Below are 27,974 nucleotides of genomic sequence, written 5' to 3'. Positions count from 1 at the left end.
TTATTAGGTGGGAATTGTTACCTTTTCACAATTCCATTTGTGGTTTGGTTTCAGTAATTACTGTACATTTCAGTCAAGCAACTCATGTACACATAGCCGTTCACGCTAACAGGGTTTAGCTTCATAGACACTTACTGTGAGAGAAGAACGATGTCTTACATGCATACGGCTGCTGTCAGATGACAACTTTTACATGCATGGCTGTAATAATAATGAATGTAATGTCTGGTGTAGTGCTGTCCCGGACTAAAGAAAGTTGATTTCAGTTTTCCACATGCAGTCATGCAGAATGACCTCTTTAAATCTAGTGCTGACCTAGGGCTGGGCGATATGGAAAAAAATCATATCGCGATAACGATATGATAATGTTATCATATTTCTCGATATCGATAATTATCGAATTGTTATAAGTATTACATTTTTTTTTTTTTAACAACAGCTGTATGTTTATTTTGCAGCAATTCTTTGTCATTGCCGCCATCTTTAGTGTTACATCCCCTCACACTCCAGTTCTCAGGCTGCAGCTGGTTTAAAAGCGAAAGTAAGCAGGCTTCTCTGCTGGCTGTGGCTCCAGGGGAGTTGAACTAGCTCTGCTAGTTTATTTTCGATCTTTTGGCGCTTTTTTGGTGGACAAACCACCTCACATGTGCACCGTGACTCGTGACTGGAGTCTAGTTCTGCTAGCACACATAGCCTACTGTGTACAGACGGTTTCAAACTGTATTTTAAATTAGAAAGCAAACAAAATAAATGGACAAGAGAAAAATAAATCTCAATTTGGTCAGTATTGTCATTTGGACAAGCAAAGCCATTACTTTAAGTTGCAGGCAAAAAAGACAAGTCTGTCCACTGTCTCTGGTTTTAAAACTGCCCTGTTGCAGGTCCAAAAAAAAAAGAAAAAAAAAACGATTTTTCGATTTTTTTTAATTTCGATATTCGATATCGATTATTAAAATATATCGCAATATTTATCGTTATCGTTATATCGCCCAGCCCTATGCTGACCAGAGATGTCAATTTTTCTGAATATTACTCACAAAGTCTTGGTCGACTAAGACCTAATGGACTATGAGAGGGCAGCCCTAGTCTGATGTGAACACTAGCTAATAGACTATGAGAGGGCAGCCCTAGTCTGGTGTGAACACTAGCTAATGGACTATAAGCAGCGCTAGTCTGGAGTGAACACTAGCTAATGGACTATAAGCAGCCCTAGTCTGGTGTGAACACTAGCTAATGGTCTATGAGAGGACAGCCCTAGTCTGATGTGAACACTAGCAACATCAACTTTGAGCGACATTGTACTATTGTACTTATTGTATGCCTATTCTTAAGTCTGCACGTTTACATTGCACTACTTTTATTGTCTTTTATACCTATTCTTATGTCTGCAATTTATGCCAGTGGGTCTTGGACTTCCTGACGGGTAGACCCCAGGTGGTGAGAGCAGGCAACTGCACCTCCTCATCCATCACCCTCAACATAGGGCCCCCCCAGGGCTGTGTTCTGAGTCCCCTCCTCTACTCCCTGTACACACATGACTGTGTGGCTCAGCGGAACAACAACACTATCATCAAATTTGCTGACGACACAGTAGTGGTGGGCCTGATCTCTGCAAACGACGAGAGGGCCTACCTGGAAGAGGTCAAGGTCCTGGCGGGATGGTGCCAAGATAACTGCCTCTCCCTGAACGTCAGCAAAACAAAGGAGATGATTGTGGACTTTAGGAGGTCAGGGGTCAGGGACTACAGCCCCCTCAGCATCGACGGGGCACCGGTTGAGAGAGTGAACAGTTTTAAGTACCTCAGAGCCCACATATCCGAAGACTTGACATGGACCACACACATTGACAGTGTTGTGAAGAAGGCACGGCAACGCCTCTACTTCCTCAGGCGCCTAAGGAAGTTCCAAGTCAGTCAGAAGATCCTTAAGAACTTCTACTCATGTACAATAGAGAGCATCCTGACTGGCAATATCACCTCCTGGTTTGGGAATAGCACCGCACAAGACCGTAGCAGACTACAGAGAGTGGCCCGTTCAGCCGAGCGCACAATTGGAGGGGGGCTTCCCACTCTCCAGAACATTTACAACAAGCGGTGCAGGGGTAAGGCTAAGAGAATTATCAAGGACTCCAGCCACCCAAACAACTGCCTCTTTGAACTGCTGCGGTCAGGCAAGCGATACCGGAGTCTCATGGCAAGCACAGAAAGACTCAGAAGAAGCTTCTATCCCCAGGCCATCAGGTTGCTCAACGAACAATAACACTATGCAACAACCATCAAATGCACTCACAGCACACACATCCGCACTAGGGCTGCAACTAATGACTATTTTGGTAGTCGACTAATCTGTCGATTATTTTTTCGATTAGTCGACTAATCGAAAAACAATTATATAAAAAACAAAATTAAAATTAAAAAATTAAATTAGATTTTTATTTTATTTTGCACTACCTATCTTTGTGAAAGTGGCTTCTCAGCTCTGGTCCAGCTGAAGACAGAGCAGAGGAACAGATTGGACATTGAGCATGACCTCAGAGTTGCTTTGAGACTCTTGTCAGGACCAAACAACATCCCCAGTTATCCCATTAGTTCCCCCAAACTTACTGTCGTCTGTTATGTTAAGCTAAGAAGTCTTCAGCTGGCTGGACCAGAGCTGAGAATCCATTTTCACAAAGATAGGTAGTGCAAAAAATAAAAATAAAGATTATAATATATATATATATATATATTTTTTTTTTTTAATGACTAATCGACGCAACAATTTCTCGTCGACGATTTTTCATAATCAACGTCGTCGATTATGTCGACTAATCGTTGCAGCCCTAATCCGCACACACTCACTTTAAACAATCAACCCACTGCAGCACCCACTCTACACACTTTAGAACACCTAGACACACTTTATATTTATTGGCAAAGAATTTGCACTGTCTACAACCCATACCTCAGGACACCTTACTGTAAATTGTAAATTGTACCTAAATTGTACCTCATCCCATTTCTGCTCTGCACTATATAGTATATTGCATTATTGTATGGTAACTCAGTTACTGCTATCCTGCATTGAACATTGTACATATGTACATACTGAACACTTGTGTCTACGTACGTGACTTCTATTTTTAACTTTTACTTGCTATACTTATTTTATTTCATACTTATCTTTTGTCTAGCACAGTCTCTGGAGCCTAACAGAAAGAAGTATTTTGTATAAAAGTATGACAACTATTAAAGAAACTTGAAACTTGAAACTATGCATAGTTTTTTATTCTGTCAATTGTGTGCTGATTTTAGGCCTATGTAAATTGTATGCTAATTGCTGTGGGGAACTCTGGACTGCGGTCCATGTGTGAAAAGTACTATATAGATAGTTATTAATATTTATTATTGTTATATTGTAGAAATGTGTGCATTGAAATGTCTGTAAAGTCTCGACGACATTGAAAATGAGGGTGACCTCAATTCACTTTTCGAGAATAAATAATGGTTTGAATGAATTATCAGTGAACATAGGCACACACACACACAAAGGTACACGTGCACAGTAACATCCCTCGCAATTTACCGCTCCATGATCATCTCTAAAACACATTGGACCAAGATGCATTATTACATCATCCCTCTCAGACATTTATGAGCTCTCGCGGTCACCTTGCTGCACCAGCTCCTCCAATAGGCCGCTCCACTCCTCTCTGAAGAGATTGGCTCCCGTCAGGCTACCATCCCCACCAATCACGCAGAGGTTGGTGATGCCGCGTAGGACCAGGTTGCGGGCCGCCTTCAGACGCCCCTCGTGGGTACGGAACTCCTTGCAGCGGGCGCTGCCGATGACTGTACCGCCCTGCCGGTCAACATGGACACTGTGAGAGACTCCTGACAGTGATATCACGCTGACTCAGTGATAACTGAAAAATGGCCACTTTTCTGGGTGCCTGTTAAGAGGTTAACACCTCCCCCACCTTTCCTTTGTATCAATCAATCAATCAGATTTATTTATAGAGCACATTGCATGACACATGTCAACCAAAGTGCTGTACAGAGGGTAGATAAATACACATAGATACATCTAGACAACATATAGACAACAATCACATCTCAGTTTTACGGGAGGACACACAAGCAAACACACAGGAAAACAGGGCACGAGTCAGTGAACATCGGGAAAAGCTAATAGGTAGTATGTATTGTTGTATGTCGAATACCCATTTGTGTCTCCCCCTCCTCCTCCCTTCCTGGCTCATCTTGACATCTTGTCTCACCCCTCCTCCCTCCAACCCCTTCTCCAGCCCTCCCCGCCCCCATATCCTTCATGCCTGGTCACCTGACCACACCCCTTTTGTAACTATAAATGTCTACGTACACCTCTATTCTGGGAGCCAGTTCCGGGGTCCCGGCCAGAACTTCCGGTCTGGTCTCTGAAGCCAATTCTCCTATTATTGATCTAATAAATCTAAAAAAGTATGGACCAGGCAAGTTATTCCTCCGGGGTATTTCCACCACAATAGTATACTATCAAAGAATAAATCCTCATCAAATGTATGATGTGTACTGTAAATGCATGGGTAAGTCAGGCAAGCACTACCGGAGTCTCATGGTCAGTACAGAGAGACTCAGAAGGAGCTTCTATCCCCAGGCCATCAGGATGCTCAATGACGCCATGTAACAACCCATCATCTACACTCATTGCACACACATCCACATGCACGCACTCACTTTTAAACAAACGCTCACATTAATACTCACTTTGGACACTTTAACACTACATTATATTTATCTATTATTAAAGAGATTTGCACTACATTCATACCTCATTGAAATTGCACCTTACCTCAAAGTTTTGTACCTCATGTTCTGCATTGTACCTCACTGTTTGCTCAATACTTTAGATTGTACATTGCACTGCATATTGTATATGTATATTCCTCTTTACTTACTTTTTTTTTTACTTACTTTTTACTTACTTTCTTACTTACTTTTTTTAATGTATGAAGCACACTCTCAGGGGCTCATACAGAACCAAGCCTTTCACCGTAAAGTACCTGTATTTAATGTGATATGTAATAAACAAACTTGAACTTGAAATGTCTCAGTTAAAATGTATTTCAGCTTGCTGTATTATATTTGGTATTATCATATGATTGGACATTCCATAATGAGATAATAAAGTCTAAACGATTTGACCCCAGTGAACTCTTGAAGGTCTAGTTCAAATACAGACCGGGTCACACAATGTATGCTTTTTAACATGTCACGGTCACCTAATGTATGTTTCGTTCTCGTCATTATGAATGTCATTTCCTTTTATTTCCTGCTAGCCAGTACCACGTCCGCGATGATCAAGTCCACTTAGCTCTTCCAGTGTGTTAGTGGTGACGGGTCCTAAACACAGCTGGGCAGATCACATCTCACACACACAGGCCTACAATATACAGTACAGTGTTAACCTCTTTCACTGCCACACTACAGAAGGTTAACCCTTTACTATCACACTACCGACGGTTACCGGCAGTGGAAGGGTTAACCTGCTGTTGTGTGACAGTGAAAGGGTTAACCTTCTGTGTATTGTCGCAGTGAAAGGGTTAAGCGTTTGGTAGTTTGTTTGTTTGTTTGTTTATTAACACAGTTAAACAGAAGTAAAAACAATACATAATAAGTTATAACGATTGTGAAGGAGAAGTTAGAAGCCTAGAGGCTTATCAAGAACTTCCCCTGTTTTATAAAATCAAACATACAAAAATACAAAAATATGCATATTATAAAATACCAGAATACATTAAAAAGATTTGTGTTAATACAAACATACTGTACATACACACAGTACATACATGCATATATACTGTGTACATAATAATATATAACAACCCACCCACCTGCCTACAAACCTACCCACCCACATAACCAAATGCATACCTACATGTATGACCTATTATCTATCTACTACTTTTGGATGAGAATTTTTTTGTAGTTTGCTTTAAAAATAAGCAGAGATGGAGATTTCCTCAGCATAGGATCAGCTGCATTCCAAAGATTGGACCCTCTATACCTCACTGAGAACTGCCTAAGTGAAGTACCACAATAAGGTATATGCAGGTCCCTGGTGCGGCAGTGAAAGGGTTAACCTCCACATTCATACTGCAGGGGGCCTGGCAATGAGAACGCTGACCTTAAAACAAACAGCAGCCTCAGGATAGTCAGGAATCCTGCAGAGTGAAACGCACCACATTATGCAACAGCTAGCTTGGGCCAAGCAACGTGATTTGGTTAAACGGGAAAGTTTAGTCCTCGTGTATTTCTGATGGTTTGGCTTCGAGAAACAAAATAGTTCCAAGATATCGCTGGCAGTCTGAGAGAATTTCAACAAATTTATTCAGGTTATTACATGTAACGGTGCAGGGGTCTTCTTTAATTTAAGCTATTATCCATGCTTCTGTGATGTTTACTTCTGGAGTTATAAAGCATTAAATAGAACAATACAAAACAGGGAAATAGCCCAGATTCAGCCATTTTGCTCTTTATGTCATGCAGTGGTTGGGATTTCTTTCTTTTTCATCCTGTTCTCCATCCAAGGTCTATAATTCAGGTGTATTCCTGGAAGGGCAGTGAGAGAGACCTTATTATGTATTGTCCCAGTGTACTCTACCCTCCCGTACTGAAACGGTTCGGTACGAATACGTGTACCGTTACACCCCTATTAGATAGTAATACCTAGAAGGTGATCACAGGTACTTCAGCAACACTAAAGATGCTCATAGCAGCACGTCGTCAAACCCATTCTCACAGTAAACAATACTATTAGGTATTATTACTATATTAACCTACAGCATAGTGATACAAATGCTAACCCCACAGAAAACTGCTGCAGCTAGCTTTAGTGTGGGTGCTCTCCTCACCACTTGGAGCATACTGGAGACACTCTCCCACGTGGCCTCCTTGATGTTGTCTCCACCGTCCACCATCCCCTGGTAGCCCTGAGAATAGAGAGCACATATAGAGAGATTTTAATAGAATGTACTGTAGATATTCAGTGAATCGTGGATATGTAAATAGTGAATGTCTTCTTCGTGGCTTCCTGCTTCTAACACAGATACCATTATTGGATTTGTTTACGAGCCTAGAAAAAACTATGGAATTTGACATGAACATTTATTATGGAATGTGACATTTACTGCCAACTTTTCAGAGACGTTTTTGGGAGCCATTGCACGCTGAAGACATTTATTTTTAGTCACTTTTGTACTTGAAGTAAAGAAACATGACTATTTACAGCCATCTTAATGCCATACAGCCACTTCCCCAAAGGCGTGATTTCTAAACCTAGACGCATTTCTGGCAGACGCTCTCTGATTGGCACTGACTGACGCTCTCTGATTGGCCACTGACGCGTTTGCCCAATCGCGTGACGAGCTGTGTCTTTGCCCATTTCCACGTCAACAGCCTGCAAACTACCTGCCGTTCTATCGCCATGCTCTAAGACAAACTCTAACTGTTACAAAGGATCAGATTAAACCGAATATATATATTTATTTATTGATATATATTGCATAGTATTTGTATATCGTTTGATATCCCTTGTATATTCCTTGTACATATACACGGAATATCCCTTTAGCCCAGACCATAATATTTCATTCTCCTATTGGACAGCGGTCCACAGGCGCCAGAGCCGTGCCTCCAGAGTCAGGTTCAAGGCCACCGACAAGACATGTCTGAACATGCCCGGCCTTGCCCAGGGCTACGAGACAGAAATGAGGCTGGCACTAGTTTGTTCACCGTGCATATAAATATGGCGCAGGTGAATACAGAAGCACTTAGTCAGAAGTCAAGAGTTACCCAATAAGTTGAAGCCTCACCCACGATACTCCGTGCGGTGAAGTATGGCCTGTTTGGCCCCAGAATAGAGCATTGAGACTGCGTGCGAATTAATAACTGAATTGTCAGAGTTTGGCGCTATACCGTCGAGTGCGACATATTTCTATTAAGTCAGTAATAGTCTATTTGTGTATAGTGTATCGTGCGGCTAAAGTTCTACAGTGACCAGCATCACCAACGCTTCCTCGTATTAGCTAGAGTTCTTATCCAGGCTGGGCTGCTTTCATGGCGCTTTCACCCGAGGAGACCTAGACGAGAACCGTGTGGACATGTACACTGGATTAATCTACCCGACGACTACATAGCCCTTTGCGGCTGGATTATATTTGTTTTGGTCCTGTGATTTATGGAGCGGAGAATCGCCGACGCTTACACGTGTTGGATTTACCCCGCGAGGAGCCAAGTCGAGTCGGCGCCTCAGAGAGCCTGAGGCCGGCTAGCTTTCTTCACTGTGGAGCTACAGTCTACGGAGAACAGCTGTATTCGTCTGTGGATCAAGAGGCTATTGCACCGTCTCCTGTACTTGGAGTCTCCTTAGTCATCGTTGACCAGACTCTCTACTACCGACAGATCCTCTACCCCTGCTGGCTTACAACCAGGGGGACCCTTCCAGTATCTCCCGCTATATATTACTAGTGTACCATAGATATAATTCCCTAAGATTCAGGTTGTATAATTACCTCCTGCGTAACCAGAGAATGGACATTCATTGTTGATTTGCCTACGCACATTCCTTTGCCTTACAAGTGCATTCAAAGTATAATAGAGAAGTATTATGTACCTTTTGCTGCAATAAATACTTAAAGACAACTTTGTGTAGAACCGGTTCATTGTGGGAAGTGTTCATTATATTTAGATATCATGTACTGTATGGCCAGTAATTAAAGTACATAAAGCGGTAGTGGTTTAATGATACCATACTTATCAATACAGTCAGGGAATTGTACCCCTCAGTTACAATTGGTCCTTCGAGCCGGAGGGTAACTAGTGTAATATTAATATAGTGGTATTAATATTGACATGGCCTATGATGAACACTCCACAAAACGGTTCTCCTAAAGTAGATCGCCCGCAGCGTAGACGGCAGACACCTCAGTACTTAGAGGATTACGTTGCCAATATACTACCTAGCCTTCTACAGACGGTAAACGCGGAAAAAGTAGATAGTAAAATTATGTCCGACCCTATCGACCAGGCTACCCCGCCAATAGAGGCCCTAGTGGTTTCTAACGTAACTGACCAAGCTCACGGTAGGGACCAGGAGGGACCCGACATGACTTTACCCCCCGCCAAGACCGAAGAAGTAGTCCCCGGAGAGCTCCAGGATAAAGACAGCTCTCCAGGGATGGAACTCTACCCGCTACAAGAAGAGGAGAGCACCCCGGAGATGGATCTCCAGGACTCGCCACAGGAGAACAGATCTCCAACGAGTACTGCCAGGAGCGGATCACCTCAACCAGCGTCTTCCCCCAGCGAGGCGGACAAGATGCTGGCACAGGCGTTCCTCGCCAGCCTAGCAGCCTCAACAGAGCGCGATCGACTCCAAGCACAGACGCTTAGTGAGCGCGAACATTCTTCCATGGAAAGAGAACGCCTTCAGGCGCAGTAACGGAGCGAAGAAGATCGTATACGTCTAGAGATTAGACGCCTTCAGACGGAAGAGAATATGGTAAGGGACCGGGCCGAAGCCCAGCGCGCCGCCGCCGGTGCCCAAAGAGAAGCAGAGCGCGACCTCGCTCTCACCAAGCGCGAAGCCGAGCGCGACCGATTACAAGCGCAGATAATGGAGCAGCTGATCACCAGGGCAACACCCCCTCCCTCCGCACGGGGTTCCAGGGCCTCGTCAAGACAAGGGTCAAGGGCACCCTCCCCTACCCGATCAAGCGACCCTGAGCCCGACCACCAGAGAGAGCCTATACCCCCCTCCGAACCCCTTCCCCGACCGGTCCAAGTGAGACCCAGCTACAAGGAAGAAACGGTCTACACCGCGGAGAGGCTAAATAAACGACTACAGGATCTAGAGGACCTGCCAGAGGAAGAAGAAGAGGGAAAGGAGGAGAGTCAAGCCAGACAGCAGCACAGTACTCCACAGGACCAGGAGGTCCAGTACAGCCCAGGCTCTACCCCCGCGGCTCTGCGCTACAGACCCCCGACTCAATTCACGGGTGAGCTTGACGCACGACCAGCCCCGAGGAATAGCACCTGGATACGCGGGCCATGGTACCCAGCAGGTACCAGCCCACCAAGAGGCGTAAGAGGAGACTCGCCTAGGAGGCCTCTCTTCCAACGCTCACCGATGTGCCAGCCATCCATGGCATCATACATTGGCACACCGACGTTTCCGGACTTCACCCACGAGAACAGAGCACAGTACACGGAGCTACGAATGTGCTTAGAGACAATGATGTCCGATGTAGCTGATGAACCGTACAAGTATGCTATCCTACTGAAGCACCTCAAGGTGCCCCGAGCGCACAATATAGCGCTGGCCTATGCCACCTCTACTACCCCATACACAGCGGCTCTAGCAGCACTCGACCAAAGATATGGACGCATATGGGACTACGTAATACAAGAGATAAGGCATATTGACCGCCTACCCCCAGCCACAGACAATCGCTCACTAGATGACCTGTCTATCAAGGTACAATCCCTGGTAGGGATGCTGGGGGCGCAAAGAGAAAAGGGTATGCACGAACTGTACGCGAACTCTAATGTCGAGAGGATTTTAGAGAAGCTTCCGCCCGCCCGACAAGAGCGCTTCAGGCGGCAAAGAGACCACCGTGATCCTAACGGTCCCGAGCCATCCCTCCTAGACCTAGCCGACTTCCTGGCGAGAGAAGTCAACAGCCTACGGTTGGATACGTTCATGCGGAGCACCCCAAGCTCCAGAGAGGGACCTAGGAGAGCAAACGATGGCCGAAGATTGGTGACCGTCATGCACCAATCAGAATCAGTACCGAGCAGCAAGAACCACAGTACCCCCTCGTAGAAAGAGAAGTGGAAGATGGTGTGCCCGTACTGCGAAAAGGAACACTGGTTGTCACAATGTGACACGTTCAAGAAGATGACCGCCGACGAGGTGAGTCAATGGATAAAGTCCAACCGACGCTGTTACCGATGTGCGCGCAGTCACATGGCAGCCGATTGCCGCTTAAAGAAGAGGTGTAATCGGTGTGACGGAGCCCACCTAGATGTCCTACACGACAGTAACAGAAGAAAGCCTGCACCCTCAAGCAGCACAAAGGCAAGTGTTATGTACATTGACCCCGCCAGCAGCGGGGGCGCCCGGGTGCTCTTAAAGGTGGTCCGCGTAACACTGAGTTACCAAGATAAGGTCATGGACACTTACGCTGTCCTTGACGACGGGTCAGAGAAGACCCTTCTCCTCGCGTCCGCTGCGGCCCAGCTGGGGCTGCGGGGGAGCGAAAACCAGATGACGATTCGGACAATAAGAAGAGATCTAAAGACGATAAAGGGCGAGAATGTCTCCTTCACTATCGCAGCAAGCGGGCAGCCAGAGAGACGGTATAGGATTACTAATGCTTTCACCAGCCAAGAAATAGGCCTGTCGCAGTACACCTACCCCATCGCCAAGCTGATGGATAAATATGTGCACCTGCGTCAACTACCTATACCGCTCATAGACGGTGCCACCCCGACCCTGCTGATAGGCTCCGACCATGCAGACCTCATCGTCCCGATTGACCGGGTCCACACAGGGCCCAGAGGCTGTCCTGCAGCAGTCGAGACCCGCCTAGGATGGACATTACAAGGCCCCCTCGCTAAGTCTCTTAACCGAACAGCAGCCACTAACTGCCTCCACTCCAGAGTGACAGAAGAAGACACCACCCTCCTACAGCATGTCGAGAGGCTATGGACACTAGAGACAATGCCCTTTAAGAACGAAAAGAAAGACATTCGTTCCAAGGAAGACATTTACGCTATAGCACTCCTCGAGCAGGGGACAAAGAGAGTCAAAGTCAACGGAGTGATGAGATACGCAACTCCACTCCTGAGGCGAGAGGGTATGCCTACCTTCCACGCCCCAAAAGAAGCGACGGAGCGGTATCTATTGAACACAGAGCGGCGCCTAGCCAGAGACCCCGCTCAAGAGACTGTGTACCGCGCTGAGATTAACAAGCGAATCACAGCGGGACACATAAAGAAAACTGACTGGCGACGTCGTGCGCTGCTCCGCGCCTCCCTGATCAAAGGCGGCTTTGATCTCCGGCAGCGGGCCAGCAGCGACCCCCCAGTATTGCGCAGCCTCTCCCCAGAGGACAAGCCCCTGCTGCGGTTCCTATGGAGAGAGAGGATCGGGGATGAGCAACCAGCCATCTATCAATGGGAAGTCCTCCCTTTCGGAACCACATGCAGCCCATGCTGTGCTACGTTTGCACTGCAAAAACACGTCGCAGAGGACCCAGCAGCTGATGAAGAGGTCCGACAAAGTGTAGGAAATAGTTTCTACGTGGACAACTGTCGGCAAAGCGTCTCGACGCCAGAAGAAGCCGAGGCCCTTCTACTCAAGCTCCGCGCCTCCCTGATCAAAGGCGGCTTTGATCTCAGGCAGTGGGCCAGCAGCGACCCGCAAGTATTGCGCAGCCTCTCCCCCGAGGACAAGGCAGCAAGCAGCGAGACCTGGATGGCGACCATCCCAGGAGAAGCCCAAGAAATGACATTAGGACTAGTCTGGCGCTTCAAAACAGACTCGCTCCATTATAAACACACACCCCTGACCAAGGAGCAGGGAAGGTCGACTGCACTACCGACCACCAGACGGAGTGTATACAGAACACTCGCCAGACAATATGACCCGTTGGGATGTATTCTACCTTACACCACCAGGGCAAAGATGATTGTAAGAGCGTTATGGGACAAGGACCAGGGCTGGGACGACCCCATACCCGAACACCTTGCATCCACATGGAGAGAGTGGGAGACGGAACTCAGCTCACTCCCAGGTGTCAACATACGCCGCAGCTACTTCCCACCCACAGTGAGGCCGGAGACGTGCCAGATGGACCTGCACGTCTTCAGCGACGCCTCCGAAGTAGCCTACGGTTCGGTGGCCTACTTGCGTGCCCGAGAGGAGGGAGGAGAAATACATACTGCTTTCATCCTGGCTCGCTCAAGAATAGCCCCACGAAAGCAACAATCTATCCCGCGTCTAGAGCTCTGCGCAGCCCTAGCAGGAGCGCAACTTGCCACGTTAATCCAACGTGAACTCACCATTCCGGTGCAAAGAACAATCTTGTGGTCAGACTCCACGACAGTACTCACATGGATCCGGTCTGATTCGTGCAGATACAAGGTCTTCGTGGGAGTCAGAGTCACAGAGATTCAAGATTTAACAGAAGTAGCAAGCTGGAGGTATGTGGACACAAAACACAACCCAGCTGACGTCATCACCCGGGGAATGTCCCTGGATGACCTCACCCGTCACAACCTATACAGTGACGGGCCAGAGTTCCTCAAGCTCCCGGAAGAAGAGTGGCCTACACCCACCCCACGGGAAGCGAGTAAAGAGGAGGCCGAAAACAAGAAATCTATGTTCTGTGGATTGAACACACTCGTCTCCACAGACCCCGACATAGACGATTGCCTCACCCTAGAGAGTGCGCAGCTAAAGACATTCCTGTGGCACCACCCAGAGGTTCAGCTCACTACTGACATTACTGCAGCTGACTACGAAGAAGCAGAACTTCTTCTACTACAACGAGCCCAGAGAGACTCGTTCCCCGATGAGCTAGACTGTCTACAGGGAGCAAAGCCTGTCCCATCAGACAGCAGACTGCTCCACCTAGCCCCCGAGAGCGACGCCCATGGTCTCATCAGAGTGGGTGGTCGTCTGCGGAGAGCTCCAGACTTACCGGATGACGTCAAGTACCCGATAGTCTTAAACAGCCGACACAAGGTCACAGAGCTGATCATAAAGAAATACGACGAGGATGTGCATCACGCCGGGGCAGAGAGAGTCTTCGCGGAGATCAGACGTCGTTATTGGATACTGCAAGGGAGAGAAGCAGTGCGGCGCTTCCAGCGAACCTGTCTAGACTGTCGTAAGTGGCGAGCGCAGCCCAGTATACCCCGGATGGCTGACCTACCTCCCTGTCGCCTCCGACTCGGCGACAAGCCTTTTCACTCCACCGGTATGGACTGTTTCGGCCCGCTGTATATAAAGAAAGGAAGAGGTACCGAGAAGCGGTGGGGTATTGTATTCAAATGCATGACCACCCGAGCGATGCATATAGAACTCCTTCCAACCATGAGCACAGACTCATTCCTTATGGCCTTCCGAAGATTCACATCGCGGAAAGGCAAACCGTCTATATTATTGTCTGATCACGGGACAAACTTCAAAGGCGGAGAAAGAGAGCTGAGAGAGAGCTTCCAAGCTATGGGCCCAGAACTTAAGACCCACCTCGCTCCATCCCAGATTGAATTCCAGTTTAATCCCCCGAACGCACCTCACTTCGGTGGAACTTGGGAACGAGAAGTACGTTCAATAAAGACAGCCCTGTACGCCGTGCTTGGGGCCCAGACCGTGGCGTAAGAAGTCCTAATGACAGTCCTCACGGAGATCGAGGGAGTATTGAACTCAAAGCCCCTCGGTTACGTCTCAAGTGATGTAGCAGATGTCGACCCAGTCACCCCCAACACACTCTTGATGGGGCGGCTGGACCCCGCGCTACCACAGACAATGTACAGGCCTGAAGAAGTGAACGGCCGAAGAATGTGGAGGTACAGTCAAGTATTGGCTGACAAGTTTTGGAACAGCTTCCTACTCCACTATCTACCGTCTCTACAGACCCGCCAGAAATGGGTGAAAGAGAGAGACAATTTGACAGAAGGAACAGTCGTCATGATTATCGACCAGTCACTACCCCGAGCTATGTGGCCGGCTGGCCGCGTAAGCAAAGTGATCACCGGTGCCGACGGAAAGGTCCGAGCAGCCGAAGTGCTCGTCCAAGGACGGATCTACACCCGACCCGTGGCGAGGCTAATAGAACTGCCAAGGCTCCCCGATACTATCGATGACGACCATGACCCCATGACTTTGTGAACTGACCGACCCCTCACAACAGACATTGAGTAGTGGACAGTGCGGTTAATCTGTCTCTGCTTAGCTAATTAGGTGGGACTAATTAGGGGGCGGCTGTTACAAAGGATCAGATTAAACCGAATATATATATTTATTTATTGATATATATTGCATAGTATTTGTATATCGTTTGATATCCCTTGTATATTCCTTGTACATATACACGGAATATCCCTTTAGCCCAGACCATAATATTTCATTCTCCTATTGGACAGCGGTCCACAGGCGCCAGAGCCGTGCCTCCAGAGTCAGGTTCAAGGCCACCGACAAGACATGTCTGAACATGCCCGGCCTTGCCCAGGGCTACGAGACAGAAATGAGGCTGGCACTAGTTTGTTCACTGTGCATATAAATATGGCGCAGGTGAATACAGAAGCACTTAGTCAGAAGTCAAGAGTTACCCAATAAGTTGAAGCCTCACCCACGATACTCCGTGCGGTGAAGTATGGCCTGTTTGGCCCCAGAATAGAGCATTGAGACCGCATGCGAATTAATAACTGAATTGTCAGAGTTTGGCGCTATACCGTCGAGTGCGACATATTTCTATTAAGTCAGTAATAGTCTATTTGTGTATAGTGTATCGTGCGGCTAAAGTTCTACAGTGACCAGCATCACCAACGCTTCCTCGTATTAGCTAGAGTTCTTATCCAGGCTGGGCTGCTTTCATGGCGCTTTCACCCGAGGAGACCTAGACGAGAACCGTGTGGACATGTACACTGGATTAATCTACCCGACGACTACATAGCCCTTTGCGGCTGGATTATATTTGTTTTGGTCCTGTGATTTATGGAGCGGAGAATCGCCGACGCTTACACGTGTTGGATTTACCCCGCGAGGAGCCAAGTCGAGTCGGCGCCTCAGAGAGCCTGAGGCCGGCTAGCTTTCTTCACTGTGGAGCTACAGTCTACGGAGAACAGCTGTATTCGTCTGTGGATCAAGAGGCTATTGCACCGTCTCCTGTACTTGGAGTCTCCTTAGTCATCGTTGACCAGACTCTCTACTACCGACAGATCCTCTACCCCTGCTGGCTTACAACCAGGGGGACCCTTCCAGTATCTCCCGCTATATATTACTAGTGTACCATAGATATAATTCCCTAAGATTCAGGTTGTATAATTACCTCCTGCGTAACCAGAGAATGGACATTCATTGTTGATTTGCCTACGCACATTCCTTTGCCTTACAAGTGCATTCAAAGTATAATAGAGAAGTATTATGTACCTTTTGCTGCAATAAATACTTAAAGACAACTTTGTGTAGAACCGGTTCATTGTGGGAAGTGTTCATTATATTTAGATATCATGTACTGTATGGCCAGTAATTAAAGTACATAAAGCGGTAGTGGTTTAATGATACCATACTTAGCAATACAGTCAGGGAATTGTACCCCTCAGTTACACTAACCTTAACCAACTTCGAAAGAGTGCCTAAGCTTAACCGTTGAAAGAACTTGCCGTCACGCTCTAAGACAAACTCTAACCTTAACCAACTTCGAAAGAGTGCCTAAGCTTAACCAGTGTAGAAACAGGCGTCGGCCAATCAGAGAGCGTCTTGCCAGAAATGCGGCTAGGTTTAGAAATAACGCTCCAAAGAGGACCCTGCATCCTCTTTAGAGGACATCCTGTGTCAAGTATAAGTCAAGTTTAAGTCAAGTCTAAGTCAAGTCTAGTCAAGTCTAGTCAAGTCAAGTCTATATCAAGTCTAGTCAAGTCTAGGTCTAGTCTAGTCGAGTCTAAATCAAGTCTAGTCAGGTCTAAGTCAAGTCTACTCAAGTCTAAGTCAAGTCTAATTCAAGTCTAGTAAAGTCGAATTCAAGTCTAAGTCAAGTCTAGTCTAGTCAAGTCAAGTCTAAGGCAAGTCTAAGTCAAGTCTAAATCAAGTCTATGTAAGTCTAAGTCAAGTCTAAATCAAGTTTAATCAAGTCTAATTCAAGTCTAGTCAAGTCTAAATCAAGTCTAATTCAAGTCTAGTCAAGTCTAAATCAAGTCTAATTCAAGTCTAGTCAAGTCTAATTCAAGTCTAGTCAAGTCTAGTCAAGTCTAATTCAAGTCTAGTCAAGTCTAGTCAAGTCTAATTCAAGTCTAAGTCAAGTCTAGTCAAGTCTAATTCAAGTCTAAGTCAAGTCAAGTCTAAGTCAAGTCAAGTCTAATTCAAGTCTAAGTCAAGTCTAGTCAAGTCTAGTCAAGTCTAAGTCAAGTCTAGTCAAGTCTAAGTCAAGTCTAGTCAAGTCTAGTCAAGTCTAAGTCAAGTCTAGTCAAGTATAAGTCAAGTCTAAGTCAAGTCTAGTCAAGTTTAAGTCAAGTGTGCAACATGGATATTTCTAAGGAATTCACTTTGTTGATTATCTCTAATTTATCTATTACCATTTCAGAAATCTGTTAAATACAATTATTTTATATATGATCTTGTATCTACATTAAAAGAATAATAATAATAACGTTATTTATATAGCACCTTTCATACATGGATTGCAGCTCAAAGTGCTTCACAGCAAATAGCATAATAAGGTTACCATACAGTTGACAGAATAAAAGCAATGCATAAAGTGCAGACATAAGAATAGGTATAAAAGACAATACAAGTAGTGCAATGTAGAAAGCAATGCTCGAAAGCATGTGAGCAACACTGCACTTGTAAAATAAGTACCATATCGAACTTAAGGTATTGATAAGTTCACTTTACAATATAACACAGCACTGCAATATGGGAGAAAGAGAGCTTTGCTTTTAAAGGTTATTCTGTAGCTGTAGCTATCTAGTGTTCCCTTGATATGGACATCAAGCCTACGAAACCACTTACTTTAATATGAATATTGCCCATTTCCACGTCAAACAGCCTGCAAACTACCTGCCGTTCTATCGCCATGCTCTAAGACAAACTCTAACCTTAACCAACTTCGAAAGAGTGCCTAAGCTTAACCGTCGAAAAAACTTGCCGTCACGCTCTAAGACAAACTCTAACCTTAACCAACTTCGAAAGAGTGCCTAAGCTTAACCAGTGTAGAAACAGGCGTCGGCCAATCAGAGAGCGTCTTGCCAGAAATGCGGCTAGGTTTAGAAATAACGCTCCCCAGAGGACCCTGCATCCTCTTTAGAGGACATCCTGTGTCAAGTATAAGTCAAGTTTAAGTCAAGTCTAAGTCAAGTCTAGTCAAGTCTAGTCAAGTCAAGTCTAAATCAAGTCTAGTCAAGTCTAGGTCTAGTCTAGTCAAGTCTAAATCAAGTCTAGTCAGGTCTAAGTCAAGTCTACTCAAGTCTAAGTCAAGTCTAATTCAAGTCTAGTAAAGTCGAATTCAAGTCTAAGTCAAGTCTAGTCTAGTCAAGTCAAGTCAAGTCTAAGGCAAGTCTAAGTCAAGTCTAAATCAAGTCTATGTAAGTCTAAGTCAAGTCCAAATCAAGTTTAATCAAGTCTAAGTCAAGTCTAGTCAAGTCTAAATCAAGTCTAATTCAAGTCTAGTCAAGTCTAAATCAAGTCTAATTCAAGTCTAGTCAAGTCTAGTCAAGTCTAGTCAAGTCTAATTCAAGTCTAGTCAAGTCTAGTCAAGTCTAATTCAAGTCTAGTCAAGTCTAGTCAAGTCTAATTCAAGTCTAAGTCAAGTCTAGTCAAGTATAGTCAAGTCTAATTCAAGTCTAAGTCAAGTCAAGTCTAAGTCAAGTCAAGTCTAATTCAAGTCTAAGTCAAGTCTAGTCAAGTCTAAGTCAAGTCTAGTCAAGTCTAGTCTAGTCAAGTCTAGTCAAGTCTAAGTCAAGTCTAGTCAAGTATAAGTCAAGTCTAAGTCAAGTCTAGTCAAGTTTAAGTCAAGTGTGCAACATGGATATTTCTAAGGAATTCACTTTGTTGATTATCTCTAATTTATCTATTACCATTTCAGAAATCTGTTAAATACAATTATTTTATATATGATCTTGTATCTACATTAATAATAATAATAATAATAATAATAATAATAATAATAATAATAATAATAATAATAATAATAATAATAATAATAATAATAATAACGTTATTTATATAGCACCTTTCATACATGGATTGCAGCTCTAAGTGCTTCACAGCAAATAGCATAATAAGGTTACCATATAGCTGACAGAATAAAAGCAATGCATAAAGTGCAGACATAAGAATAGGTATAAAAGACAATAAAAGTAGTGCAATGTAGAAAGCAATGCTCGAAAGCATGTGAGCAACACTGTACTTGTAAAATAAGTACCATATCGAACTTAAGGTATTGATAAGTTCACTTTACAATATAACACAGCACTGCAATATGGGAGAAAGAGAGCTTTGCTTTTAAAGGTTATTCTGTAGCTGTAGCTATCTAGTGTTCCCTTGATATGGACATCAAGCCTACGAAACCACTTACTTTAATATGAATATTGCTACATATGAATTGCGTTCTCCAATATGACTGATCTTGGACACCCCATACAATAGGATTATTCCTAAATCATCAATGAACACAATCTTAGAACACAAAATAAAGACTTGTTGGCGATAATACTGGGGCAGCACACTGTTGAATGAAGTTGGGTTCAGGTCGAGGGAGATGTCACACACGTAGCTCAACAGGACTGTTTTATCCACCCATATCTCCCTCATGCTTCTCAAAGAAGGTTATTTTCTAAATAAACAACAGGTAGCATGAGCCGCGTTTCGACCGAAATTACCCTGAACCCTCACCAGCACAAAAAAGAGTGAGCACATCACCCCAGTCCTGGCCTCACTCCACTGGCTCCCTCACCGTCCATCAACTTTTAACTGTTTTTAAAGGAACACGCCAACATTTTGGGAAATTAGCTTTCCGTCTTCTCCAGAGAGAGAGACAAGAAGGTAGATACCAGTTTCCTCCTCTCTGTGCGTTTAGTAGAAAGCTATCTGGCTGCGGACATGGCCGGTTAGCCTTCGGGAGAGGTGTTAGTTGGACAATGCCTAGGCTAATCCGCTTCCATTCATTGTGCTAAGCTAGGCTAACATGCAGCCAGATAGCTTTCTACTGAACGCAGAGAGAGGAAACTGGTATCTATCTTCTTGTCTCTCTCTGGAGAAGACGATAAGCTGATTTCCCCAAATATTGGCGTGTCCTTTTAAATCCCTAAATGGCCTAAAGTACCTGACCGAGCTCTTGCGTCTCCACACCCCATCCAGAGCCCTAAGGTCAGCCGACCAACTGGTGCTAAATATACCCAGGTCTAGGCTCAAAACCAGGGGGGACAGAGCCTTTTCCATAGCTGCCCCTAAACTGTGGAATAGCCTCCCCCTCCATATCAGGTCAGCCCAGACCCTGGGCCTGGAGGTCTTTAAGTCCCAGCTAAAGACTCATCTCTTCTCCCTGGCCTTTGACCGAAGCTGAGCCTGCCTCCTAGGTCGCTACTTCTAGTCCTTATTCTTTGTAATCTGCTGCACTTTTCTTTCTTTCTTTTATCTTTATCTTTATCTTTTTTTTTTTAATCTTTTCCCCCCTCCTTTTTCCTCCGTTTTTCTCCCATCCCAATGTTAGTCGTTATGCCAATTCCCAATCCCCTTCCTGGTCGCTGCGCACCTACCCCCTACAGTTGGTCTGGGAGAGTGGAGGCTATCGCATGCTTCCTCCGACACATGTGTAGCCAATCAAACGCTTCTTTTCACCTGGCAGTGCTGAGAGGGTGTAACGTGTGGAAGGATCACACTACCCCCCTTAGATCCTTTCCTCGCTGAGCAGGCGCCCCGACTGAACTGTAGGAGTCGCTGTTTACAACGACCAGGACCCACCCACCCACCGGCTTTCCCACCCTCTAACACTGCCAATTGTGTTAGTACGACGGCCGGCCAAGCCGGAAGCAACGCAGAGAGCTGGGCTCGATACCAGTATCTCCTGCATTGGTGGCGAGCGCCTTGCCCACTGCGCCACCCAGCCGCCCTCTTTCTTTTTTATTTCTATCTGAATGTGCACGTATTTGTATTTGCACTTTTTGCAGTATTATGTTTAGTATATGTGTACTGTGTATGTATTTTTTGCTCTATGCTTTTATCTGTGAAGTTGTGGTACAGTCACAACTGTTGTAGATGTGCTATATAAATAAAGTTGATTATGATTTATGATTATTAACTTTTAGTCCCAGGAACTACATTCCATAGTACCTTTTGCTCCTTCAGCCCGTCGTTGTCTGTGTTTCCACAAAGATTAGGCAAATTACTACAGTCCACTGACATCTGAAAAATGCCTCTACGCCTTCCAGTGTTTCACTAGAACATGGAAGGACAAATATCTGAGCTGATCAGATCTTCGTAATCATTATTTTTATTACTGCCTATTTTAAAATGGAATCAAACCGCAAACAGAGAGGCATAACCAATTGGTCTGTAACCAATGATGTTTTATATGCCTGCACTTTATGCAAATTGTATGCCTTCTTTTTTATTTAATCTTTTACAGCTGTGAAGCACTTTGAGCTGCAAGTTTTGTATGAAGTTATTATTATTATTATTATTATTATTATTATTATTATTATTATTATTATTATTATTATTATTATTATTATTATTATTATTATTATTATTATTATTATTATTATATCATGGTTAAATAATCACAGTTAAATTAACAGATTAATGTTCCCTGCATACTTTCTGCCATATATTGGTCCTTGCACTGAAAACACATGCAACAGACGCTCAATGCACTGAAAGCTCACAGGAGACCAGATTACTTGTATGTCCAAACAAGGCTTATTGTAGATTGTTGATATTTTCTGCACCCAAATTGCCTAATAGGCAATAGTGATCACTAAAAATTCCACCTGCAAACATTTCACCTAGTTCATACAATCGAATTGTAACTAAAAGGAAAGAATAATTGCTTTTGTCCTTAAATCACTAGATCCATCAGCTTATATACATATGCATTTCATGTTTGCATTTGCTGGTTGAAAGCGGATGACATTGGCAAAATGGACGTTAAATGTCTCATTAACACTTTCAGCGCCAGCCATTATCTCCATCCTTGTAGTCAATGGGCCACGCTTTCAGACCAGGCTGCAGAAACAAATTATTGGGGGGGCATAAAATGTTCTCGGGGGGGCACAATGGTTTTTAAACACAGGTTCCCTTTTATACGTTTCAGCTGGCACAGCGGCGCTGTGGCTTGCTTGGCGCTGCCCACGGTGCTGAACTAAACAGCAGAGAGGCAATTGAAAAATCTAATTTCTCTCTATCTTAAGAACTTTCACTTATACAAAAACAGACTGAACGTATATATATATAACAGACCTGCTGGGGCAGCGGACTGAGAGGAGGGGACACAAACAGGCTGGATAAGATGGTCAAGAAGGCCAGTAGCGTGGTTGGGGTGGAGCTGGACTCTAGCGAGGGTGGCGGAGAGGAGGAGCCTTGCTAAGCTCCAGGCCATCAGGGAAAACCCCTCCCACCCACTATACACAGACTTGGCTGACAGGAGGAGCATGTTATAGGCTCACACTACCTAAATGCAGCACTGAACGGCACAGGAAGTCCTTCATTCCGACAGCCATCAGACTTTACAATGCATCACTGTGCCTCACTGCATCACTGAGCACAGAGTGACAGTTACCATCTTCCTGGACTTTACTTTTTAAACAGCACTGTGCAATATTACACCTACTGTAGACTTCAGTATATTTTTACTGTATTTATTTACTGTATCTTTTATTCTATTTTTATTCTATTTAATTTTATTCTATTCTTAGGCCATTTGTTTTGTTATTCTTATTTGTGACTTGTTCTGTCTAAATGTTTAATGTTGAGTGATTTTCAGTGTCAAATTTCCCTCAGGATAATACATTTCTATTCTATTCTATTCTATTCTATATCTTTGAAAAGTCTCCATTTATTCAACACTTCTGAATTCACTGACAAACTGATCTGAACTGACAAAAATAAGGTGCATAAAAAAGCAAAAAAATTCCTCCACAGGCTACTCACTCATCATAAATAGAGCGGCAAGCGGCGTTTGGGGACAGAGTGAAATCTTCTTAAAACACTGCCCCTCCACTCATTCCTGAACTTTTTTGTTAAGTCCTTCTCAAATGCCAACTGAATTAAACTGGCCTTAGTTGCGTCGATGAAGCATACTAAGGCGATGTTCTGTAAAGACGTTCTTGAGGGTAGAAAACAAATTCTCACAGAGTGCCGTGCTAGCTTCAGTAGTGTTGTTGTTGACATCAGTGCCCACTAGGGCTGTCCCCGACTAAGGATTTGGATAGTTGACTTTGATTGAAAAAAAAAAAAAAAAAAAAACGTTTTTTTTTTTTTTTTTTTTTTTGCCAGGGTGGGCACAGCTGACTCAGTGGGCGGGCCCGGCCCCCTAATGCCCGCCCATGGCGCCGGGACTGCACGCTTTAAAAGATAGGGGTTTTCACTGTGCGTCATGATGTTTGCAGAGCTATATCTATATTCTTTATTATAGCTATGGAGACAATACTATGGCTCATTTGACAGTCACTATCTCTCGTCCAAAAAATAGTTAATTTGATCATGTATACGTCCACACGTTATCCCGCGTGAATATTGTATAGTTTCAGACTGATCCTGGCTAATTCCTGGAAGCTGCTTCATGGATATGTGAATTTTGCTACCCTCGCCTGGACACGTTACTATTTCCAAATCAAAGGTATATAATAGGTATTATGTTTCATCATGAATGCATCAAAGAGGCGGTCGTTTGTTGATGCTCTGATCGTCAGCAACGTCATACGTTTTGGAGTATGTGACATATGATCGTTGCGATCGATGTGAAATCATTGTTGGATCAAAGTAGGATTGATGTCATATAGTCCTTACCTTTACTAGGAGGTATCCCAAAAAGAATATTCCAATTGTCTGATCGCGATTTCCAGTATTGATGTCCATCGGGTCCCTGACATGAACTGGCACAAAATATGCATGAAATGTGCTGAACGCATTCCAAAGTGCTCGGATGAAGCGATTCACTTGGCTTGGTCTAAATTCTCCACCCGAACCATATACAATGTAACACACAGTGTGAAATAAGGTTTCAAAGGGTAGGCGATACTACCACCTAGCAGGAGTCGGCCGGTATTGCACTCTCAGGGTCTCAGAATGAGTTCCAATGGTAACACAGAGGTCCGTGAGACTGTATAGAATAAAAAAATCGAATAAAAGAAAAAACTATGAAAACTATCGAAAACCCGACTATAATCGGGTTTTGGCGCTCAACGCATGGCGAGATAACCCGTCTATAGTCGTGGTTGGCCGTGAATGAGTTAAATACTTAGGACTGTTCTGACAGCACAATATTTATATTGTGCTAAAAATATTCAAATGAAATGCTGTGAGTATTCAACTATTCAGAATGTTCAGCACCACAAGCACCACCCGCCAAAGTTCCTGGGCCCTCATTCATCAACGTGTTCTACGCACAGATCTGTGCTTACCCTGTGCGTACGATCATTTCTAAGCAAAGAGTGGGATTCATCAATTTCGATTTGAACTTGACTCCGTGCTTACATCTACGCACAGGTCAGACCAGGCGTACCTGGCGCCCAGTGGTAGAATATATTATTACAACAAGGAAATGAGCTTCTGTGCATAATAACACTGGCATGTTCTGTACGAACCGTAGTTCATTATAGTTCATTGTAAAATAGCAACAGTAGTGTAATTATGGTCAAAACCCTATAAATAGCATTTGGAATAATAGATCTTTCTCTCAGAATGAATGCAGCATGGTTTATATAGCGTTATCGGAATATACGGGTGTAGGCTACTGACTGACTGCGCTCCGCGTAGCTTGATTGATTGATTGATTGAAAAGTTTATTAACAGATTGCAGAATGGGTACAGTACAGTACAGCTCAGTACATACAATTGTTAATTGGGGATGCAGACCAGAGAAAGACTTTCGTCTTGTTTACATCAGGGTCCCCCATTTTCAATTCATCATAAATCATAAAGCTCAACTCGTTATTATTTTGCGCAGACCGCAGAAACACAGGAACGTTTTGATTATATTTAAAAGGCTTTACGTTAAACGAAACAAGTGGAATTTCGAAGCTGTAAGCAGAATACAAGTCATATGAATATAGTGTTCTTCCCCCTTTTTACTGTATAAGAAAGAATAGAAAACGCATTGCAATGACACCAGATAGTGGACAGACTATGTATATGATGGGATTCAAGTTCGCGTTTTTGTTGATCATAGGCATGCTGTCAGAGTATGATATCTTAATCAAACATTCTAGAACATTTGTCGTCACAGATCATGTCCTAATAGAACATAGGCTATGGCATGGATCGTGATATTGTGTGGACTGTTATTATTACTGTACCGGTACCACCCATTGTGACAACAGCCTTGTGAGTCCCGCACACAAACATGATGGAATTCAAGTTCATGTATTGAAAGGCAGGCTACATCATACATGCAGTGAGATTCATTGTTCTTGTATATGCTCTCGTATTATTGTTTATAGGCTACCCAATACTGACATCAAAATAGATTGTAGTATGCCTCTAGAAATCATATGCAGCAGGTAGAAAATTGACGGGAGATCCATCACGATTTGGAATAAAATTGAGGAGAACTTTAATCCCTGGGTATTAATCAAACAACACGGGAAAAGGCAGTCATATTCCAGCGCGGTATTTATTAGTGTTTGCGCTGCCCAGGCAGCAATGGTTAATAGATATCATATCCGACATCACCGTAAGTGTACACGTCTGTCAGCCTGTCTCATGACACGCTTCCCTCGGCTTAGTCCATTTTTCCACATTTCATGGGTGTATTCCATTACCGTATATGGTTAATCGGGGCGTTTCTGGTATGCAAATACGTGAAAGTGTGCACGAGCCTCGGCGCAGAGCCAAGGTGGGATTCATCATGACAGGTGTGCGTAGAGCCTGCGTACGAACGTGTGATGAATCCCGACTTCCCTGTGCGTACACTGGTTCTACATTCCGTGCTTACGTGTGGAAATAGAACATGTTCTACGCACACATTGATGAATGAGGGCCCTGAACTTTAGGAAAGTCCTACTCCCAGAGAAGGGACGTTTATGGGGGTCAAATAATCTCCTGGAACTACTGCTTAAACCCGAGTCAGTTCCTGGAAAGGTCCCTAGTTCTAGGGTTCCTAGAATGACTGCATTTATATAGTGCTTTTATCCAAATCGCTTTACAATTTGTCCCATTCACTCACACATTCACACACCGATGGCGGAGGCAACCATGCAAGGTGCCAACCTGCTCATCAAGGACACTTCGACACGCAGCCGGGAATGGAACCAGGAACCTTTCCGATTACCAAATGATCGCTCTACCTCCTGAGCCACTGTCTCACCTCAACCCCTCCCCCTATCTCCACTCAACTCCAACCCACACATCAGACCAAAACAAAACATGTAAACAAAGTTCAATACAAAGCAGGGCTCTTTTGCCTAGAAGTCGCCGTTTGACGGCATTAGGATTCTACATTTAAAACAAACTCTAAGCACTGCTACTTAATAACCGTGTTCATGAGACAATCTTATCTTTAATTACACATGTAGGCGTATAGAGCACCGTCGCCATGCACTAAGCCCTTATCCACACTAGCGGCTCGAACAAATTAACCCCACTAAAATACAAGCGCCGTGGCGTTCAGCTGCTATATCTCACAGCTATAATATAGCTCTCTCGCAGGCCTGTGTTTATTCAGGGCTCACGGGGGATCACGGTGCACTCGTGGAGGATGAAGCCTGCCCTGGGGGGTAATCCAATCATGTAGACACTAAAACGAGATATCCTGCATCCATCCCTTTCACTTGTACACACAATGGCACATGTTGCGGTACAGTAGGATTACTGGCCTACACATACAGTACAAGCGGTGGTGGAAGAGGTACACAGTTCCTTTACTTAAGAAAGAAATACCCAGATAAATGAGTACTCTGGTAAAGTAAAAGTCCTCCATTCAAATTCTACTTAAGTAAAAGTAGAGAAGTATTTGCAATTGAATGTACTAAAGTAAAAGTATGTATTCTACATGACGTTTGTGTATTCCAGTGCTTGGGAGCGTTCAAACCTCCATCCACTGATCTAAACTAAGGTTCATGTTAAAGTGGTCAATGACAAAACTGAGGAAAACAAAAACAAAACATGTGAACTTTGGAATTACTCAATAATCAACTAGGCTGCAGTAAAAAACTTAAAACCAGATTCTCAAACATAAACATAAAGACGGACAACACACTCATCACAGACAAGCTGGATGTAGCCAATTACTTAAACACTTTCTTCACAAACATAGCCACAACACTGGTAAACAAACTACCCTCCCACTCAGGGCATTATGGGGTAAAACACATAGTAGCATACTACAAGAACCTAGGGGTCCACAAAGACGACTTCAAACTGGAAATGGTAACAACAGATGAGGTACTCAAAAAACTGAGCGCCCTCCAACCGAACAAGGCCACTGGCCATGACAACATCCCCTCCAAATTCCTCAGAGACTCAGCAGCGGCCATCACCCCAGTCATCACACACATAATAAACCTCTCCATAAAACAGGGACACGTCCCCAAGGACTTCAAAATTGCGAGAGTAACACCCCTGCACAAAAAGGGCAGCAAATTAGACCCAGGCAACTACCGCCTTGTTTCTATCCTTACCTCCATCTCGAAAGTCATGGAAAAGATAGTATACGAACAGGTCGAAAAGTACCTCGCGGAAAAAAATCTAATCTACGAATTCCAATCTGGCTTCAGAACATCCCACTCCACTGACACATCCTTCTCTATTTGAACGACCACATCAAACAAGAGGTGGACGCGGGCAAATACTGCGGCATGGTCATGCTGGACCTACAAAAGGCCTTCGACACTGTCAATCACACCATTCTGATTGACAAGCTAAAAGCAATTGGTTTTGATAGTCTATCAGTGAGCTGGATACAATCCTACCTGGAGGGGAGAGAACAGATGGTGGAGGTAAACGGTACCCTATCCCCCCCCCCCTCCCAGTTAGGTTCCTAACTTACCGGTTCC

The 27,974-nt window shown here is 44.4% G+C and overlaps 1 protein-coding gene across 5 annotated transcripts in view; it reads right to left on the bottom strand.

Moving 5' to 3' along the window:
• Positions 1-27,974, bottom strand: part of LOC311227043 (ATP-dependent 6-phosphofructokinase, platelet type-like) — a 234,266-nt gene that overhangs the window by 83,046 nt on the left and 123,246 nt on the right. For all 5 annotated transcript variants that reach the window (XM_084312556.1, XM_084312558.1, XM_084312555.1 and 2 more), the window contains exons 3-4: positions 6,890-6,967; positions 3,651-3,840 (exon numbers count right to left, since the gene is read on the bottom strand). In XM_084312556.1, the coding sequence (XP_084168682.1) occupies positions 3,651-3,840; positions 6,890-6,967 (268 nt within the window). The remainder of the gene's footprint in view (positions 1-3,650; positions 3,841-6,889; positions 6,968-27,974) is intronic.

This window comes from Notolepis coatsorum (assembly GCF_963971535.1).
Source record: "Notolepis coatsorum genome assembly, chromosome: 4".
Classification (NCBI taxonomy): domain Eukaryota; kingdom Metazoa; phylum Chordata; class Actinopteri; order Aulopiformes; family Paralepididae; genus Notolepis; species Notolepis coatsorum.
Note: the sequence above shows the minus strand (reverse complement) of the source record. Positions and strands in the feature narration are given on the sequence as shown.